Source organism: Palaemon carinicauda, chromosome 20 (assembly GCF_036898095.1).
Source record: "Palaemon carinicauda isolate YSFRI2023 chromosome 20, ASM3689809v2, whole genome shotgun sequence".
NCBI classification, from domain to species: domain Eukaryota; kingdom Metazoa; phylum Arthropoda; class Malacostraca; order Decapoda; family Palaemonidae; genus Palaemon; species Palaemon carinicauda.
This window is the reverse complement of record NC_090744.1, coordinates 95,488,954-95,508,049: the sequence shown is the minus strand read 5'-3', so window position 1 is coordinate 95,508,049 and position 19,096 is coordinate 95,488,954. Positions and strand designations below refer to the sequence as shown.

General features: G+C 39.0%; 1 protein-coding gene across 4 annotated transcripts in view; it reads left to right on the top strand.

Annotated features, from left to right (window-relative positions):
* The window catches only part of LOC137614326 (protein ELYS-like), a 111,000-nt gene that overhangs the window by 75,623 nt on the left and 16,281 nt on the right, over positions 1-19,096 (top strand). For all 4 annotated transcript variants that reach the window (XM_068344087.1, XM_068344089.1, XM_068344088.1 and 1 more), the window contains 3 exons: positions 7,964-12,902; positions 14,211-14,268; positions 15,196-15,411. In XM_068344087.1, coding sequence (XP_068200188.1) covers positions 7,964-12,902; positions 14,211-14,268; positions 15,196-15,411 — 5,213 coding nt within the window. The remainder of the gene's footprint in view (positions 1-7,963; positions 12,903-14,210; positions 14,269-15,195; positions 15,412-19,096) is intronic.

The window sequence follows — 19,096 nt, the reverse complement described above, 5'->3', positions numbered from 1 at the left end:
CAAGGCATTCAGTAATACTAAACATTCGATATTTCATATAATGGAATGTGAAAGGAGCAGGATAGGAGAGTATATTTAGCCTGAAATTTAAAATATGGACTTGTCAGTTTCAGCATAATTCCTTGTCACCTTGTCTGTTTTTATCTTGTTAGATTATACTGTTATACAGTTAAGGGTCCCAAATGATTAACCTTTTTACCCCCGGACTATTTGGAAATTTCCAACCCTTAACCCCCAAGGGTTATTTTTTTTTCAAACACATTTTGCAGTATATTTTTTTTCAAATTGCTCTAACAGTCTTAATTTTCGTCATAGAGAGGTCAGGTTGGTCTCATTCTCTTGGAAAACGCCTGAAGTTTCTCAAAAAATTATCAAATATATGTAAAAAAAAGAATTTAAATAGCATTTTTTTGCAAGGACGTACCGGTACGTCCATGGGGGTAAAGGGATGAGTTTTGTGAAACGTACCAGTACATCCTTTGGGGGTAAAAGGGTTAATGCTTCTGTCTCCACTAACATATCGTTACTGTTAGCCCTGAGGAGGGCACTTAGAATTAAGAAGCTAACATAGGAGGAGTGTAAAGTCCCTGATTTTGAATGGTGAGAGTAAACTCTTCTTTTCTCAGAAGTCTGACTGAAGGTGACATTACATGTGTTTGTTGGTATTGGGAGGGAGTTGATGCAAAGATAAAACTGGGGGACGTATTATCAATTTTTTGAAAGAGTGAAAGCTTTACTGATTTTAGACTAGAGCTCTTAGATGTGTTAAATGGGTCTCCTATAATTCCTAGTAATTAGGGTAGAGAAGAGATATCTGAATTGTAAGCAGTAAGGAGTGCCTATCCAATTGTTGGAATCTTGTGTATTTATACTAGTTTAGATGTTTTCTACAATATTTTATGCTGCATATACTAAAGGAAAAACCAAATCCGAGTATGCCAAAAGTGAATTAATTTTCATTCTATAATATAATTTTAGTTGGAAGCTTATCATTCGTAACTATTTTTTTTTTCTTTTTTTTTTTACAAAAATAACCCCACTGTATTTAGCTTTTTTTTTTTTTAATATAAATTGAAGATTTCATTTATTATATAAAGAACCAGACACCAAATACACTAGAATATTACATCAAAATTATACAGTATTTGATAAATTTATAATTTTATACAAATAATAGTTTAAGAATTAGAGTCAGCATTAAATTTGGAGTAATGGGAGGCGTTTAGAAAGCCATTACACGTATGCACACATTTCCCGAAATCATCAATATGCATATCCTCAATGAATTTAGCATTATTCGAAAACGTAAATGGTAAACTTTTTTAATTGTAGAAATATCAAGGGAAATATATTTATTAATATTTTCTAAAACAAAATATTCCTCAAATACTGTATAGTATATAAATTATACGATACTTATATTTTAAATTTTAAAAATGGGTTTTCAATAGCATTTGCTCTAATGTTTTATAAGTGTAATTTACTGTATTCTGTTCTTGGTACTATAACGTAGTGAACGAAGTCTTTGCCTTAACTATGTCGATTAAGACCTGTTTGATTTAAACTGCTTTATTAACGTCTTGCAAAAGATGATTACACCTTTCTTTTATCATAGCTTATCTCTGCAAATCTTCTGATAGTACTGTAATATCGTATTGAAAACTTCATTGCAAATCCAAAATTTATTCATAATTGCCGTAACATGAATTTTTGCTTTATTATTTAATATTTACTCATTGGCCTGGTTAAACTACCTGGTAGCAATAAAAGTAAAATCTCTAAAAAGCTTCCTAGCATTATAATGAACATACATTTTATCTCAAGCCCTTTATTGTAGCCGTCTAGTTTGGGTAGGCTTAAAGGAAGGTATTTTGAAATTCCAAATTCTTGTTTGTGTTAACATGTCATCATCCTTCTTATATTTTACTTGAATACATAGACTTATGTTAGTTATTTTACTTTTTTCTGTATCAAATACAGCATTTGTGTTGTCTTACACATTGGTAAACTGTAAGGAAGATAGATCATTCACCGCCCTGCGGGTGTAAAATATGTCTTTATATGGCAACTGATGTTTATTATTTAATGGTAATTTAATTCTTTTTCTTGCATTTCAATCCCATGCAACATTTATTTTTAGCCATTGCACAATTATAAGGAATTGTGTCTACTCATGAAAACGTAAATTTCAAGGTTGACTGGGATGTCATAAATAGGAAATTTTATAATCGTATTTTGCCTCGGTATAGGTCATCTTAGATTGTAGAGCCAAACCAGAATGTTCTCTTACCAGGAACTATTTTCTTTTATTTTGTCTACTATTTAGCTGCTGTTTATGTGGGCTTTACAAGTTTTTCTGTATGATCTGAAGTAAATTTTTGTTATTTTGAATGTGTTGCAGGATGTTATTTAAAAGAAGTTTTATAATGACGTATTTAATATGCGGAAAGTCCTTTAAAATATGCAAATTAATAATTCAATGTTCCCTTACTATCAAACCTTCCGTTATTTATGTGGATTATCTTTCAGCATAGCTGGAAGGTAGCCAGTAGACTTTAATTGCGAGGTGGCAACCCTTCCTAAAAGCTTGAGCCGGTAAACTGGGGGTAGACGGGGTGCACCCAGCCACCTCTCTCTATATACTCTCACAGCAGTGAGAAGTCACTCTTTCTTTTGGACTCGGTAGAGATCGGACGTGTTTGCTTTCTCTTTTCAGGTGTGTGTGTTCTATCTTCGATCGCCTTCATGCGAACGTGTCCAGGGCGCGAGGGTGCCACGTGGGGTACTTTCATGTCTTTGTTGGAGACCGACCCGCATTCTGTGTCGTTCGTGCCGAGGGTATCGCTGCGAGCAGGGTTTGCTCTTGCAGAGTGTAGGGAGTGGCCTGCCTCCCAATAGAAGAAATTTGGGCAGTGCAGGAAGAAGGCGAAGCGTGATCTTTCTCCCTCACGGGCGAGGAAAGAGTGTTCTTTTTCTTCACGCACCCCTAAATCTCTTTCTAAAGCTCCTTCTCGCTCGCGCTCTTCCAAGGGACGATCGAGTAGGAGCGCAGACTGACTAACTCCTTGGCAACCATGGGGTACGAGGCTTTGCTGCTTACTCTAGAAGAGCAATTTCACCTCCAACCACTGGCGAACCATTCTCCCTTTGCCTCACGTTCGTGAGCTAGGCATTCGCGACGTTCACGCCATTCTTGAATGAGATCTAGACGCTCCCGTTCACGATCATGAACCATGCTTTTGCAATCAAGGTCTAGACATTCCTTGTCCAGAGGTAGAGGTAGGCGCAAGCACAGTCCATTAATGCGTAGCCCCTCAACCAGACCTTCTTCCAAACGACCTCGGACCGGACCTGATGATGCGAATGACCATTCCTCAAACAGGCATTCAGCTAAACCCTCAGTGCCTTTCGTCGCCTGGGGATTCTCAGCAAAGTGTGACCAATGCTGTGACACGTTCTCAGAGTAGTCCCTACTCAGAGGCCTCCTCTGCCGACTTTGTCGGACATAGGTGCTTCTCTGGGGCCGCAGGAAGTTGTTAGACCTTCCTCTTTCTATGTGGCTCCTAGTGCTCCTGTTGCAAGCACTTCTGCTTGTGAATCTTGTGATTTTGTTCTCGAGTCTCGCGATTTCATGAGCAAGTCGGCGATTTCCGCGAGCAATGCATGAGCAGATGTGTCGGAACTGCGAGCAAGTGCGGTACCAACACCTTCGCCTTGACCCTCGGCTTCTTCCACCTCCAGCGGAAGACCGACACCCTTTCCAGAGGGTTTCAAGGAGACTCCTAATAGGTTTGCGAACATTCCTATTAGTCCAGACCTTCCTTCGCATCTTAAGGAACGTGTTCCTCTGCCTTAGAGGTTATCACCTCCGTTGCCTGGAGCTCCTCCGAGAGTTCCACCCAAAGGAGACACTCCTAAGGAATTCCAATGTTTACCTAGAGGATCAGAGCTTCCTTCATGGGTAAATACGTTCATCAACACCTCCTGAAGTCTCTGAACGTAGCTCCTTCACGGTCATAACCTCCGACTCTTCCAGTCAAGGAAACACTAGGATCCCCCTGGAACCCTCGTCGAAATCGTCAGTTGGGAGTCAGGACCTTAGAAGGAAGTTGACGACCCCGATTGTGCGCTGAAGGTCCTATTTCATCTGACTCTTATATGGCTAACTTACCCTATACTCCAGTGAAGGTAAAGGTGGTCATCATTAAGAGACAGAAAAGGGACAATAGGGACATAGGTTCGCCGAGGGAGATAACGATCCATCCCTTCAACCCTCAAGACATTGAGGTTTTCCTGAGAAAGAGCCTTCAGCTCCTACTGCCAAGGCTTCGTCAAATTCCTCAAAAACCTCGCAGGTTCCCTCCTTCTAAGACTGCGGAGGAATGTCCTGCGTGTAGGGAATCAAAGGACACTAAGACAAAACCTAAGAATGCTGCGGCATGGGAATCTAGAATGGCTGAGGCACAGAGGCGGTCCCCTGTGGCAGATCCTCCCAGCGATTCAGTCGACGACCCTGACCTACCCCAGACTGGAGGTGGATGGCCCCTTAGATTCTGAGGACGAGAATCTCCGCATTGGTCACACACGGTTGACACACAAGTTTCTTCTGAAGGGCCAACACCAACCGTATTGCGACGACTGTTTGGTACCTTTAACAGTGAGGCATTTTGTTGATCAAATGCCCCAATTATAATAACTTGGGAAATAGATATCTGTTTGAGGCTCGAGGTGAGGATGGTAGGTTCATCCTGGCCAAGATCCTTGGACATGATGTGTCATACAATGCTAGTGGTATTTTTAAATTTATATCAGAAGCAGGTCTTCTTAATGCTATTTAACTTTTATAACATATTTACTTCTTTGGTTTTAATTGAATATTCTTTTAATCTTTATTTATAATAAACGATATCGGCGTCGATGACCTTCGATGTCAGGATGCCAGAGAACTTCAAATCAATCGATCAGGATAAGATCCCTGCAGTGGCAGCTGAAGTCCGTGTGGAACTAACACTCAGATCCACTGGACACCCTAGTTCCTATAACTCAGGATCAGGTGACGGATTTGAGTTGGTGGATGGTAGACGAAAACCTTCGACGGAGCCAGAATCTTCTCTTTCCCCCTCCGGATTTGATCTTCTTCACAGATGCATTAAAAGAAGGATGGGGGCTCACCTGCTGTGCCATATGATCTCCGGCCTTTGGTCAGAATCAGAAAGGTACCAGCACATAAATCTTCTAGAGATGAGAGCAGCTTACCTAGCTCTTCATCAGTTCCAAGAGTTGCTGGCAGGTCACTCTGTGGTGTTCATGAGCGACAATACCACAGTAGTGGCTTACATAAACAAAATGGGCGGTACCTTTTCGTAGCCTCTATGCCATCTTGCAGAAATGATCTTCAGATGGTCAGAACATTCGGTGTTTATCAGCTCAATTCATTCCAGGCAAGAGGAATATGCTCGTGGACAATCTGAGCAGAGCGACTCAGATAGTAGGCTCCGAATGTCTTTGAATTGTCAGATAGCCAACAAAGTCCTGACTTTGTGGGAGTTCGCTACATCTCTGAACAGCAAGCTTCCGCTGTACTGTCCCCCTGTCCCGGACCCTCAGGCTCTATGGCAAGATGCATTCCAACAACAGACATCATAGTCGTGTACGCCTTTCCCCCGTTTTGTCTGATGAGGAGACTGCTCAACAAAACCAGAGCATCCAAAGATCTAATGATGACCCTTATAGGTTCGCTATGGCATCATGCAGAGTGGTTTCCGGACCTTCTGCAACTTCTAGTAGATCTACTGAGAGAACTCCGTCCATGTCCAGATCTGCTCAAACAACCACACGCGTACGTATTCCACAAGACCGTGCATTCGCTTCGACTTCACGTGTTGAGACTATCCAACGTCTCCTCTCTCGAAAGGGCTTTTCACGTCAAGTTGCGGAGCGAATGTCCGGATACTTGCGTAGGTCCTCAGCCTCGGTCTACCAGGCAAAATGGAGAGAGAGTATTCTGTGGTAGGTGTCGTGGAAGGAATATCTCTCCACACGGTGCCACTCCCAGCAATAGCGGAGTTCCTTGTATACCTTCGGGAGGAAAAGCTCCTTTCGGTCTCGGCGGTGAAAGGCTATTGCTCAGCCTTAAGCATAGCCTTAAGGTGAAAGGAGTGGATATTTCATCTCCGTTGGAGCTTTCTTTACTCATACGGTGTTATGACATCACTTGGCCCCAGTCAGAGATTAGGCCTCCTCCTTGGAAAGTGCGTTGTGTCTTTAGATCCTTAAAAGACCTCCCTACGAACCATTACGCCATGCATTTGACCGAAAGCTCACTTTGTAGACAGCGTTCCTGCTCACTTTAACCTCGGCAGAGAGTGTCGGTGAACTTCATAGCCTCTCTTATGACATCGCCCATTCAAGGGAATGGGGGTTAAGTGACACTCGCCTTCATCCCTGAGTTTATTGCTAAGACTCAAAATCCCGGGGTTTTGGACCATAGATTCGGGCCCTTTCAGATTGCGAGTCTTTGTTCTGTAACCAATAACCCAGATCAGTTGTTACTATGCCCAGTGAGGAGTTTGAGATACTATCTTAAATGCACTGCAGCAACATAGCCCAGACTAACACCTCTGTTTGTTAGTTCAGAGAGAGTAAAGAGGAGGATTACCAAAAACAAGGTTTCCTCCTGGATTCGCCAAGACTTTGAAAGAACCTTGGCTCCCGATCCTCCTCAGACTCCGTGACCTAAAGCCTATGATGTCAGGGAAATCAGAATCTGGCATTCAAACGCAACTTCTCCGTGTTGCAAGTGCTTCAAGCGGGCATGTGAAAGAGGCAGACTACCTTTACCGCCATAATTTAAAAGACGCGACCCACAGGAGACTCGATACGTTAACTATTGGTCTTGTGGTGGCTGCTCAACAAGTGGTTTAAGATACCTCAGGCTTCCTAAATGACAAGTAGCAGTTGGTTAAAATGGGTACCTAGGCAAGCTGGCTTCAACCTCTGCAGGTAATTATTACTTCCCTTGTATAACCTAGTATAAGTTATAATAGTTTTATACCGTCCACGTCCTCATTGCTTTCTGCTAGGGAGCAATTACACTGCCTTGCACAGGCCGCTAATATACTCACTTTGTATATTTCAGCGAGGTGTCAAAGTTTTCCCCAGACCACGGTCATACAGTATACTATACTAGGTAAAACTGGGTCAATGTCCATGCCAGATCTAGGACTTCCACCCACCTAAGAGTGAGTCATTCATATGAATAACAGGTTTGTTAGTATGGGAACAAATGACAAATTCGGAGATAATTTGTATTTTTCCCTAACTAATACAAACCTGTAGTTATTTATATAAATTGGCGTGCCATTACCTGTTCCCCAGAAGTCCTGCCTGCAATCAAAAGTGATGTCTCACAGCTGTGAGAGTGTATATAGAGGCATCTGGGTAACACCCCCCCCCCCAACCCTCAGCCTACCCACTCAAGCGGTTAGGCAGGGTTGCCACCTCGCAGTAAAAGTTTAATGGCTACCTTCCAGCTATGCTGAAAGATAATCCACATAAATAACTTCAGGTTTGTATTATTTAGGGGAAAATACAAATTATCTCTGAATTTGTCATTTCTATTATTCTTTTTTATTTGTATCTAAACTAGTGATTGGGGTAGTGGTAATTGTACATTTGTTATACTGTATTAGATGTTACAGTATTTAGTTGCGAGGAATGCACACCTTACTTTTAAATACATCACTTTGAAGTTGTTGTGTATTGTGTGCTGTATTTTTGTATTGTTTCTATATATCATAAGGGATGATTTTTGTGGTGGTGGCATTCTGGATCTATTTATGCTTTTATTATAATATCTATTTAACACTAGATGCTTTCAATTTAGTTTTTGCTTTTAATTGCCAGTCTTTCAAGACATTGTTGGTATTTATTATCTGGAACTCATAATTTTTTATCCTTTCAGCAATGAAGAAATAACGGGTAAAATTGAAGCAACATTAACTGAAGAATTCAGCATAGAGGAAGAAAAAGTTGTAGAAGACTCCTTTTACAGTTTCACAGAGGAGAAAATATCTGATACCCAAATATCAGAGGGTGTAGAGGAGAAAGAGGGAGAATCTGAGAAGAATTTAGCTGGTGCTGAGAGGTCCTTTGAAGTTGGTGGGGATGATGAAGATGAGCCAATTTGTCTGGAGGCAGAACATGAATTGAAAAATTCTGTGCATGAGGAAGAGGATACCATTGAAAATAGAAGACAAGATGTAGATGACCAAGACCAAATTAGTGAACCCCTCGAGGGAAATGAATCGGAAAAGGAAGAGGAAATGAAACTGACTCTTGAAATGGAAAATGAGGACACTTCAGTTCACGAAACACAGAAATCAGATGAAGTTGAGGAATGTTCAGAGGAAAATGTAATAAATGAAGTGGATGATGGTGAAGGTGTAAAACTAATGCTGGATGAAGTCAGTCAGGATGATAAAAGTCTTAGAACTGTATTTGAGGAATTTGAGCAAAGTAAAACATCTGTTACTGTTAAAACTACAGTGGAATCGAGTGTAACCCAAAATCTAAATGATTCAGAGTACATCACATCTCTGAGGTTCTCAGATTCTGAAAGTGATGCAGAGAAAAGTTTTGTTGAGGAAAACAAAAGTGACGAAACAAAGAATTTATCAATCATGGACAAGATGGAAGTACAGAAAGGAAGGGTAGTTGCAGCACTAAATGAAAACCTTGTAATGGAAAATTTGGGTCTTGGTGAAGCGGTTTTAGGTGACTCAACTATTAGAAGTGATGGAAATGGAATAGAAGATAACATCTTACAACTTGCGAGTGAGAAAGAGGAGGAAATGATTACTCCAGAAATGATTAATGAAGCCCTTTCTGAAGAAGAAAGCTTTGTTTTAAATTTGGATGCCTCTGAGCATTTTAGTCCTCTCAATTTCTCGGATGATTCAGACCTGGAGAAAGAGCCAGAGGAAGCTGATCCATCATCTCCAGATATTAAAGAGGCTCTTTTATCAAGGGAAGGCATCCTGAAACCCATTTCTGTTGATGAGGCAAAGGTGGCAATAGCTGAAGGTGCTGAAGAAAATAGCATGGAAGCTAACATGCCAGAAGAGGAAAGTGTGAAGGCAAGCGCGCTTGACGTTTCAAGGAGAGTTGACGAAATTGTTCCTGAAAATGATCCGGAACCAGTAATCCCAGAAATGGAAATTGGTGATGCAGAGAACAAACCCCAGGAAGTGTTAGGTCATGCAAAAGATGTACATGGCAAACCTCTAGTTACAAATTCTGCCAAATCAGATTCTTCAGCCGAGTTTGATCAGTTTGAGAAATTAAAAACAGAGGACCAGGTTCAGGAATCTGATCTGAAGGCAGTGTCAGATGGAAAGGAAATTGTGGAGACTAGAGTAAGTGAGGAATCTTCACTATGTGAAAAAGATGACATATTTGTTATGAAACCAGAAATAACTACTCACAGTGAACAATTTCAGGATAGTGAATATAGTAACGGGATCAGTGAAGGTATTGAAGAAATGGAAACAGATGAAAATTGCACTGTAGCAGCTAGCATCAAAGAAAGTAATACCCAGAGAAAGGAGTTGCAGTCAAACATCACTGAAGTACAAACACAAATGACAACAGAAACTGAATGCATTTCCATCAGGGAAAATAAGGAGATAGAGGAATGTAATAGTGTGTTTCAGAATAAAGAAACCGTTGAAATTGGACTGCAGAAAGAGCCAGAAGAGTTGACCATTGAGGCTGACTCTAAGATGCAAGATACCAATTTAAGTTTGGAAAAGAAGTCTTCATCAGATGTATTGGATAATAGTAAATGTGTTACTCAATCTTTATCTAATACAGTGACTTACGAAAGCTCTAACCTTGAGACCACAAGAAAAGAACAGGAAATAGGGACTGAAATTCCTGCTTCAGAACACAAAAAAGATGTCATGTTAAAAGAGTCTGTTGTTTGTGAAGTGGAATCCTTATCAATCCCTACTTCCCCAGCTGATCAAACTACAGGACTTACATCCAGTAATACAGAGTTCTTGAGCTTAAAAGTGAAAGAGCATCCTGGGGCAGTTGAAGATTCTACTGACGGCAATGCTGCCTCCTTTTCGCCTCCTCCTACACCTACCCGCCGTAGTGCAAGAATAACGCCTCGAAAAGAAAAATCACTCGATATTACAGACACACAACGGCACACTGACTGCCTCGAAAAACCCATTTCTGATAGTACTTACGTTGATGAGGGAGAGTCCATTGCAATTATCACTACTTTAGACCAAAGTGGAAAGCTAACACACAAGATAGAATTATCAGGTAGCCCTTCTTCAGGAAATGAAATAGACACTTCTCTGAAAGAATCCCTTGATAATGAAATAGAATCTTTATCAGATACTACTTCCTCAAACCAACAAAATGCAAGATCTAAATCTAGCAAGACAGAGGTGAAAGAATACACTGAGGTGCAAGGAAAATCTGATGATGCTAAAGAAGTGTCCGTTTCAGCTCCTTCTACTCCTACCCGCCGTAGTGCGAGAATCTCACCGCAGAAAATGGACTCCCCAGGTATATTACACAATCAAAGTCAAGTAGAGTTAAGTTCTGACAGAAGTCCTCCTAGGAGAAGTTTAAGGCTTACACCTGACAAACCCAAAGACCTTGGTGAAAGTCTTATGGAAACCAGTTCCCCTCCCACAACACCAACTAGACGAAATACAAGGTTAACCTCTACTAAGGATGATGCATTAGAGTTAAGACTCAGTCCTTTTGTGGAAAATATTCCTGAATTACATAGATCCTATGCTCAGTCAGAAGAAAAAACAGTGAAGAGGTCTTTGACACTTACAGAGTCTTCAAAGGATGCTTCAGATCAACAGTTAAGCACTCATAGTCCCTCACCTTCTAAATTCTCCCCGGCCAGAAGAAAGGCAGAAACTAGCAGTCCATTGCCAGAAACAAGAGTTTTGTTGGTAAAGATTGACTCCCCTGTAAAATCTAATGTAATGGAAAAACATGAGTTAAATAAAGAAACAAGTTCACAAGAACCTAAAATACCTCAAACCATAATCAAAGATGATAAAATGGAAACAGAAGAGGTCCATCATAAATTGTCTCCAGATAGAAAACCCCATGAAGATACAGGTAGTGTGTCTGAGTCTAAGGAAGCATCAAAGGATGTGGAAGGTGCAGATGTAACCACTGTAAACAAAACCTTTACTGTAGATTCACCCAAAAGTAAAGTAGTCGGTATGGAAAAGTCATCCGATATTCAAAGTGATAATTCAGTAGAGTCAGGGAATAGAACTCCTCGCCGGAGAAGCCGTCGACTAAGTACATCAGTAGCTACTCCTGCACAGTCACCATCAATTAGTGCAAAAGAAGTCCTTGCCAAAGTTTCCGTTGAACATATGGTAGAGCTGGGACACACAACTCCTTTGAGAAGGAGTCGGCGTCTTAGCTCAACCACTACTACTCCAGCGACTCCGACAAGAAGCAGTAAGAGACTTAATGTTAGCAACCTTCAGGTGACCCCTTTGCCAAGAACTCGTTTGGGTGCTACAGGTTTGGGCACTGCTGATAAAGCCTTAAAATCTGGTAGAAAGATAAGTGATGTACCAACTCCTCTAACTAAAGTTGATTTGGCTACACCAAGTGTATCAGTTGTCACACCCTCATCTAGGAAGTCCTCTGGAACCAAACTTGTGAAGAATGAAGTTGATAAGGTTGCTCAGAAGTTACTTCTGTCTCCTGAGCGGTCAGCTAGAGTGACTAATTCTGCAGTAGAGCCAAAGGTTTTGTCTTCGTCTGGTCAGTCACAAGATGATATACCCACCCCTCCATCATCTCCTTCACTAAGATCAGGAAGAATAAATGAACCTGCTAGTAGCTCTGGAGATCCAGCAACGCCTGGAACACCTTCACGAAGATCAAAACGAATAAGTGAACCTGCAAGTAGCTCGGCAGATCCAGCAACGCCTGGAACACCTTCACGAAGATCAAAACGAATAAGTGAACCTGCTAGTGGCTCTGGAGATCCAGCAACACCTGGAACACCTTCACGAAGATCAAAACGAATAAGTGAATCTGCAAGTGGCTCTGGAGATCCTACAACACCTGGAACACCTTCACGAAGATCAAAACAAATAAATGAACCAGCAAGTAGCTCTGCAGATCCAGCAACTCCTGAAACACCAAGTGTTAAATCCCCAGCAAGACGATCTCGTCGTAGAAGCTCAGTTTCAGAACAGCTGAACCTTGAAGAATCTAAACTAACACAGAAGAAAGGGAAGAGCTCAAAGATTGAACTAGTTACTGTTTCCCATGATGATAACTTAGGAACCCCAGTGAAAGCTGAGTCAGAGTCCCCCAAAGCAATTTTGACCCCCTCTAAAAGGTCTACACCATCTAGAAGTAGGAAAACACCTTCCCGACTTGGTCAAGGTTTCGAAACCTTGGAGACTATTAGTGAAGACACTGAAGTCTCTTCAAAAATGGAATCTAAGAAATCAAAAACTCCATCGAGAACTCTTAGGTCTCGATCTTCTGTTAGCGAAAGTGCAGCTGAGGATACGACAGATAGTCCAGTTCAGTCTCGTAAAAGATCAAGGAAATCTCTTGGAAGTGGAGATTCTTTAGCAGGGGTTGTGAATGCTAAGGAGAGAGCAGCATCTAAAAAAACCAGTGATTCATCCATAGATAGCTTGTCTAGCGTCAACAGAGAAAGAACTCCACCCTCCGTGAAAGAATCATCCCCAGAACAACCAGTTAGGAAAAGTGGGAGGAAGAGAAGGCCCTCCAGAAGAGTTTCAGAGTCCGAAGATGAGGTTTTCATAGAGAAACCTGTATCAACTAAACAGGAAAAATCATCTAAACAGTCTTTCTTGGTAAGTATTGACTGAACTTTTTAAATATTTCTGACGTCATAATGGCTTTGGTTCTTTTTATCATCTGTATCAGTGAGTGTATTGACAAAGCACTTCTTTTTATTTTGTTTAGGATATTTTTACTTCCAATTTCAATGTATCCGCTTATTAAGGTTTTTCATTATTCCCTTTGAAATAGTTGTGTAACCACAAAGCAGTCAATTAAATTTTGTCATTGATTTGTCTACTGTGGTATTTGTTCTGTAAAGTAGTCCCAAAGATGAGAACCTTCAAAAATTAAAACCCTTTATGTGCAGTAAAAGAAAAAATCAGATAAGGTGTAAGATGAAATAAAATTTGCTTAAATTCTTTTTGTAAAGCTTTTTTTTTAGTACGCAAATATTTGCTGGAATTCTTGATACTTGTGTAGTCTAACTCATTAGCAGTAGCTATATTAAATGTTGGAAAATGATGGAGATAAGCGAGTGTTATGAACTGAATGTCTAAGACTAATTGTGTAGAACTTATGGACCTTTCAACTTTAGAATCCATTCTTGGAATACCTTTTTATTTTCAATAAAGCATTGGTGTTTCACCTTGATTTCTCTTCAAATCTTGTTTCCACCCATGGTCAAGTTCCAACTAACTTGACTCCAGTTACTCATGATATTATGGCAGCTCAGGCCATCTGTGGTGTTCTGTGATAAACATACTAGCCTTTGGTTTGCTGCAGTATTCTCGTTGCCTTAAGGGGACTTGGTGCAAATCTTCTTTTTGGAATGTAAGATGAGTGAAATCAAGTTGTTGCAAGTAGCTATTTATAAAATTATTTATAATGATCATATTGCTTGCCTTTCAATTTTTGCTCTTACTGCCTTTTCATTTAATGCACTCAACTGTGTTTTTTCTATTTCCATGTAGTATTCTATTTCTTGCAGTTGTATTTGTTTTTATTATGATTGTTGTATTATAACTTATTAGCATCAGCTTGAGTGCTTACACCCTTCTGTCTTTATCTATATTTACGACAGCTGGATTTTTTTTTCCAATCATTCTAAGGACCTTTATGTTAGTTTGCTATCAGAGAACAAGACCTCAGAGGTGGAATGGTTAATTTTATATAGTTTGATTTGGAAGCGAGATTTGAAATAGTCATTCATGGTTACTGGGATATGATTCACATTTAAAAATTATTACGCCGCTTTATATACTTGTAGAAAATTGGTATTGCAAGATTTCAACTGTTGCAGGAGTTACTGGATAAAAATCTCTTACCAGTTTATATTCTTGGATTAATATTCAAGTACAATGATGTAATTTTTTTTTCAGAAGCCATCAGCAGATGCAGTGAAAAGTATGACATCCAGTCCCATCACCAGTGTGAAAGGTAAAAATTTAGTTTTTTTCAATTCTTGAATAAGAGGTGGTGATTGGAACAAGATTTATAAAAGTGACCATATGAGGGAAAGACCAAAGAAGGGGAGGAGAAATCTGACAAAAAAAAAAAAAAAAAAAAAAAAAAAAACATAATGAGGTCTTCAGGACAAATCTAAAAGTAAGACTTTTACTTTTTTTTATGTATTGACTTTCCATCCCTTTTGATGATTAAGTGTCCCTGCAAATATTACATTATTATAGAATAGATAATTATCATACATTTTATCGAATTTTTAAGACATTTTGCCTTGTATGATATAATTGATATTTTCCCCCAAGAACCAGACCCTGTGTCAGTACAGAAAGTCAAGGATTTCAACTTCTGAGCTGGTTGAATAATCATTTTCAAGTTGAATGAAGTGGATGTTTAATTACATAGAGTATAGTCCAAAGATGTAATTTATCAGTTGCAGATAGGCAATATAATATTGACACTTAAACCTTCATAACATTAAACTTTGTCAATTTAAAATCTTTCTTGAAGAAGTAGCTTGAAAAAAAATTCCTACTTAGATTGGTTGATTTTTTAAAGATTGTATGAACTCATTTCATGACTTTATTAAAGATCATATAGCTATGACCTAGCACTTGTGATGTTTATAAATAACTTCAGATGTTCTTGGTTGTTTGTTTTATTTGGGTACATAGATTTTGTTCATAGTTATAAACTATCTATACTGTATAGATTGACTTGAGCATACAGAATTCAGAACTAGTTCATCTTAAGTCCATCAATCATTTCATTTTGAGCTTACAGAAAATTGATTTTATGAAGCTAAAGTATTGATTTCAATAAGATGTTGGATTAAATATTTACCAAAACCTGATAATTTGTCTCAGTGATATATAGTGTTAAGACAATGGGTAAATATTCCAGATTCAGAAAGCAGTGAAGAAGATGAGAGAAGTTTAAGGAAAAGAATTTCAAGGAAAAGAAGTTTAAGGATGTCCAATATACCTGCAATAGATGATGTCCTATCAGGCGCTAAGAGAACTACGCGCACTTCACTTGCCACAAAGTTACTTCATTCTTCATCTGTTAAGTCTTCGTCATTACACCGATCTGTTAAATCACTGAACATTTATTCAGAAGGTAAGATGTAGACAATAAATTATGTTGCTGTTTTAGTAGTTGATATAAAGATAGAAAAACCTAGACTATTCATACGTTTTCTCAACATCTAACCATCCGAAGTCATGAAATTTTTCCTTATAACATAGGTTTACTGATGGAAAAAAGGCCCATACTGTTCAAGCAAAACAAAGTAGCTAGACTGCCAGTCATGTAATTTTACACTGAACTTGAGATACTCACTATTGCATAATCATTATCATCATCTCCTACGCCTATTGATGTAAAGGGCCTTGGTTAGATTTCGCCAGTCATCTATCTTGAGCTTTTAAATCAATACTAATCCTCTCATCATCTCCCACTTCATGCTTCATAGTCCTCAGCCATGTAGGCCTGGGTCTTCCAACCCATATAGTGCCTTGTGGAGCTACGTTGAAAGTCTGGTAAACTAATCTCTCTTTGGGAGTGTGAAGAGCGTGTTAAACCATCTCCATCTTCCCCTCACCATGATCTCATCCACATAGGGCACTCGAGTAATTTCTCCTATACTGTAGTTTCATTTCTAATCCTGTCTTGCCATTTAACTCCCAATATTCTTCTGAGGGTTTTGTTCTGAAATCTACAAAATCTGTTGGATATTGTTTCATTCTTATACCACGACTTGTGTCCAGATAGTAACACCGATCTCATTAAACTGATATATAGCCTGAATGTTATATCTAATTTCTGGATATTTGATTTCCAAATTTTACTTAACCTAGTTGTTGCCTGATTTGCTTTTTTCAATCTTTCATTAAACTCAAATTCGAAAGACCCTGTATTAGAGATCATAGTTCCTAAATGTTTTAATGATTCTACTTCATTAATCCTTTCTCCTTCCAATAATATTTTATCTTCCATTGCATATTCTGTTCTCATCATCATCTCTGTCGTTCTTCTATTAATCTTGAGCCCATCCTCATGTGATATTTTATGCATTCTGGTAAGTAAGCTTTGTAAGTCGTGTGGTGTTCTGCTGAAAAGGACAGCGTTGTCAGCATACTCTAGGGCTGCTGAAATCCTGTTACCAATCCAGGCCAATCCTTCTCCACCATTCTCTATCATTACAAAATCCATGAGAAGGATAAACAACATATGTGACAATACATTCCCTTGGAGTACTCCACTGTTCACTGGAAATTCATTTGATAGGACTCCACTAACCTAAACTTTGCACTTGCTATGTTCATGAACAGACTTAATCAAATTTACATATTTAAAAGGAACTCGATAATAATGCAGGACTCTCCACAAAATTCGCCAGTGCCTGCTATCAAAGGGTTTTTCATACTCTACAAATGCCATCAAAAATGGATTTCTATATTTTACACATTGTTGTACCACATGTCTTAAAATGAAAATTTGGTCAGTACAACTTCTACCTTTTCTAAATCCTGCTTGTTCATCTCTCCACTGTTTATCAGTCTTTCTCTCTAGCATTCTCGTTAGAATGAGCATACTGTACTATATATATTCATGACAACTGACGTAAGTGTGATGCTTCTGTAATTATTGCAATTAGTCATATCTTTTTTTGCCATTTTCACAAACACTCCTAAATCCCATTCATCAGGTTTTGCCTCTCCACGCCACATTCTGCAAAATAATCTTTTAAATATTCTGGGATTCACTTAATTTTTGGCCAATATCATCTTGGTAGTTATTCCATTGTATCCAGGGGCTTTCCATCTCTTTAGTTTTTAGGATAGCTTCGACTTAAACACACTGAATTCATTCATGGGCACATCAAGGTCTTCCTCAGCCTCAGGTATATCAATCAAATGATTCCCTTCATGTCTCCTATTCATTACCTCACTAAACTTTTCCATCCAACATTTGACTTTTTTCATCTTCTGTTTTTATAACGGATCCATCTCTCTCTCTGATGGGTATAGGCTGCTGCTGCTTTGCCCTAGTAGAGATTTCATTAATAATTCTGTGATCAATTCTTACACCATGGCCAGTTCCTGAATTCATAGTTTTGTCAGCCTCATGTGCTTTCATGTCTAAATATAAATTGTTTTTTCCTGCACTAACAAACCTTACGCTTTTTGTAGGGATTATTCTTTCAGCGAAGCTGAAATCTAGCCATAAGACATTTTAGCCAAGTTGAACTACTCTACCGTTAGTTAGCGGTAGGGGGTAGGTGTGAGAGCCGGGGGTTCCCGGTCACTCCTCTTACACACACACACACCTGAGGTTAAATAACATATTAAGTTATAAAAATTATATTGAATTAGTATAAAATAAACTTAATTGTTACACTTACCAATATTTATATTCAATATCTTTGACATCGCGTACGTAGATGGCTGTGGATCGTCAGCGTCAACAGCTGATTCGTGTGTTGTTGTAGTTATTGTTGTTCGATATGGTCGAGAGTTCATTGAACAGTTCTTTTTTTTTTTCAAGAACACAGATAGGGAGCAAAATCATATCAACAATACTGTACTCTGTTAACTATATGTGAGCATAATCGTGGTACTGTCAGGACCTTGAAAACAGCTCACAACAAGACCAAAATAAAAACAATCGGTAATTGCTGTTGTTAAAATACATCTTGAATTGATTATAGAAAAGTACAAAAATTATTAAACGAAGTTCAGATGACATCGAAGACCAGGATTATTTTAGACATTTCAGTTTATATATATTATGTTGTCAGCTAAAGCTACAGATCAGCTGATGAAATTGAATGACGTCTTAATTCCTGCCTACGATCGAACATAGATTTAAGCAAAGTAAAAGTTTATATTTTGTGTAGTATTTATTTCATTGATTGATTGATTTGAGGTTATCCATATAAATAGCTACAGGTCTGTATTAGTTAGGAAGGATACAAATTACTTCAAAATTTTAAATTTTTTCGTGAATACAAACCTTTCTCATTTGAAACTTATAACAAGGTGGTAGTAGTTAGCTGGAAGATGGCCGGGTAAGCTCTGCCTACTCCCCAGGCTGCTTAGCTCTTACTTTGCTTCCAGCCGCTGGATGGTAAAAACGTACTTCTGGCGTCGTTGTGTTTTCTTTTAGATGAACATGTTTTGAAGATTTGCGTTTATGGGATATTGAGGAAGAAGAAAATATGAAGGTATTTCCTGATAACTGTAGGTGTGTGACAGTTTTCTGTGCAAACCTGCCGTACTCACATTCTTGGTTGCTGTTTAATCCTTCACTAGTGTGGTCTTTTAACAACAACGTATTCCTAAGGAAATTGGAATTCCTCTGTCATCACTGTTTGTCGGAGAAAGGAGATTTTGCTGTCTTCAGTGTCTTCTAGAAAGGCACTAAGGACATATCACCTGGTTGTGCTGCCTCCTAATAAGTTCCTGTAGTCTATTTCCCCATGAGAGAGTCATCAATGGCTTGTATGACCCTGTAGAAGAACTTGAAGTTCTTCCTCTTCCTTTGCCTCATCTTAGAGAGTCTTCACTTGCATACGCATGATAATAATAGTAATAATAATAATAATAATCAGAAATTTTTCATCATCCTTTTTCAGGGAGGCTCCTCGCTCTTATGGGTGAAGGATATTGCTCAGCCCTCGATCCAAGTTTTCAAGTAGAACTTAGGCCTTGACTCTTCAAGAGAATCACCAAGACTCATAAGATTATGAGTGTGGGACAATTTGGCCCTCCTAGGGAACTCAAAAGTTACATGGAACATA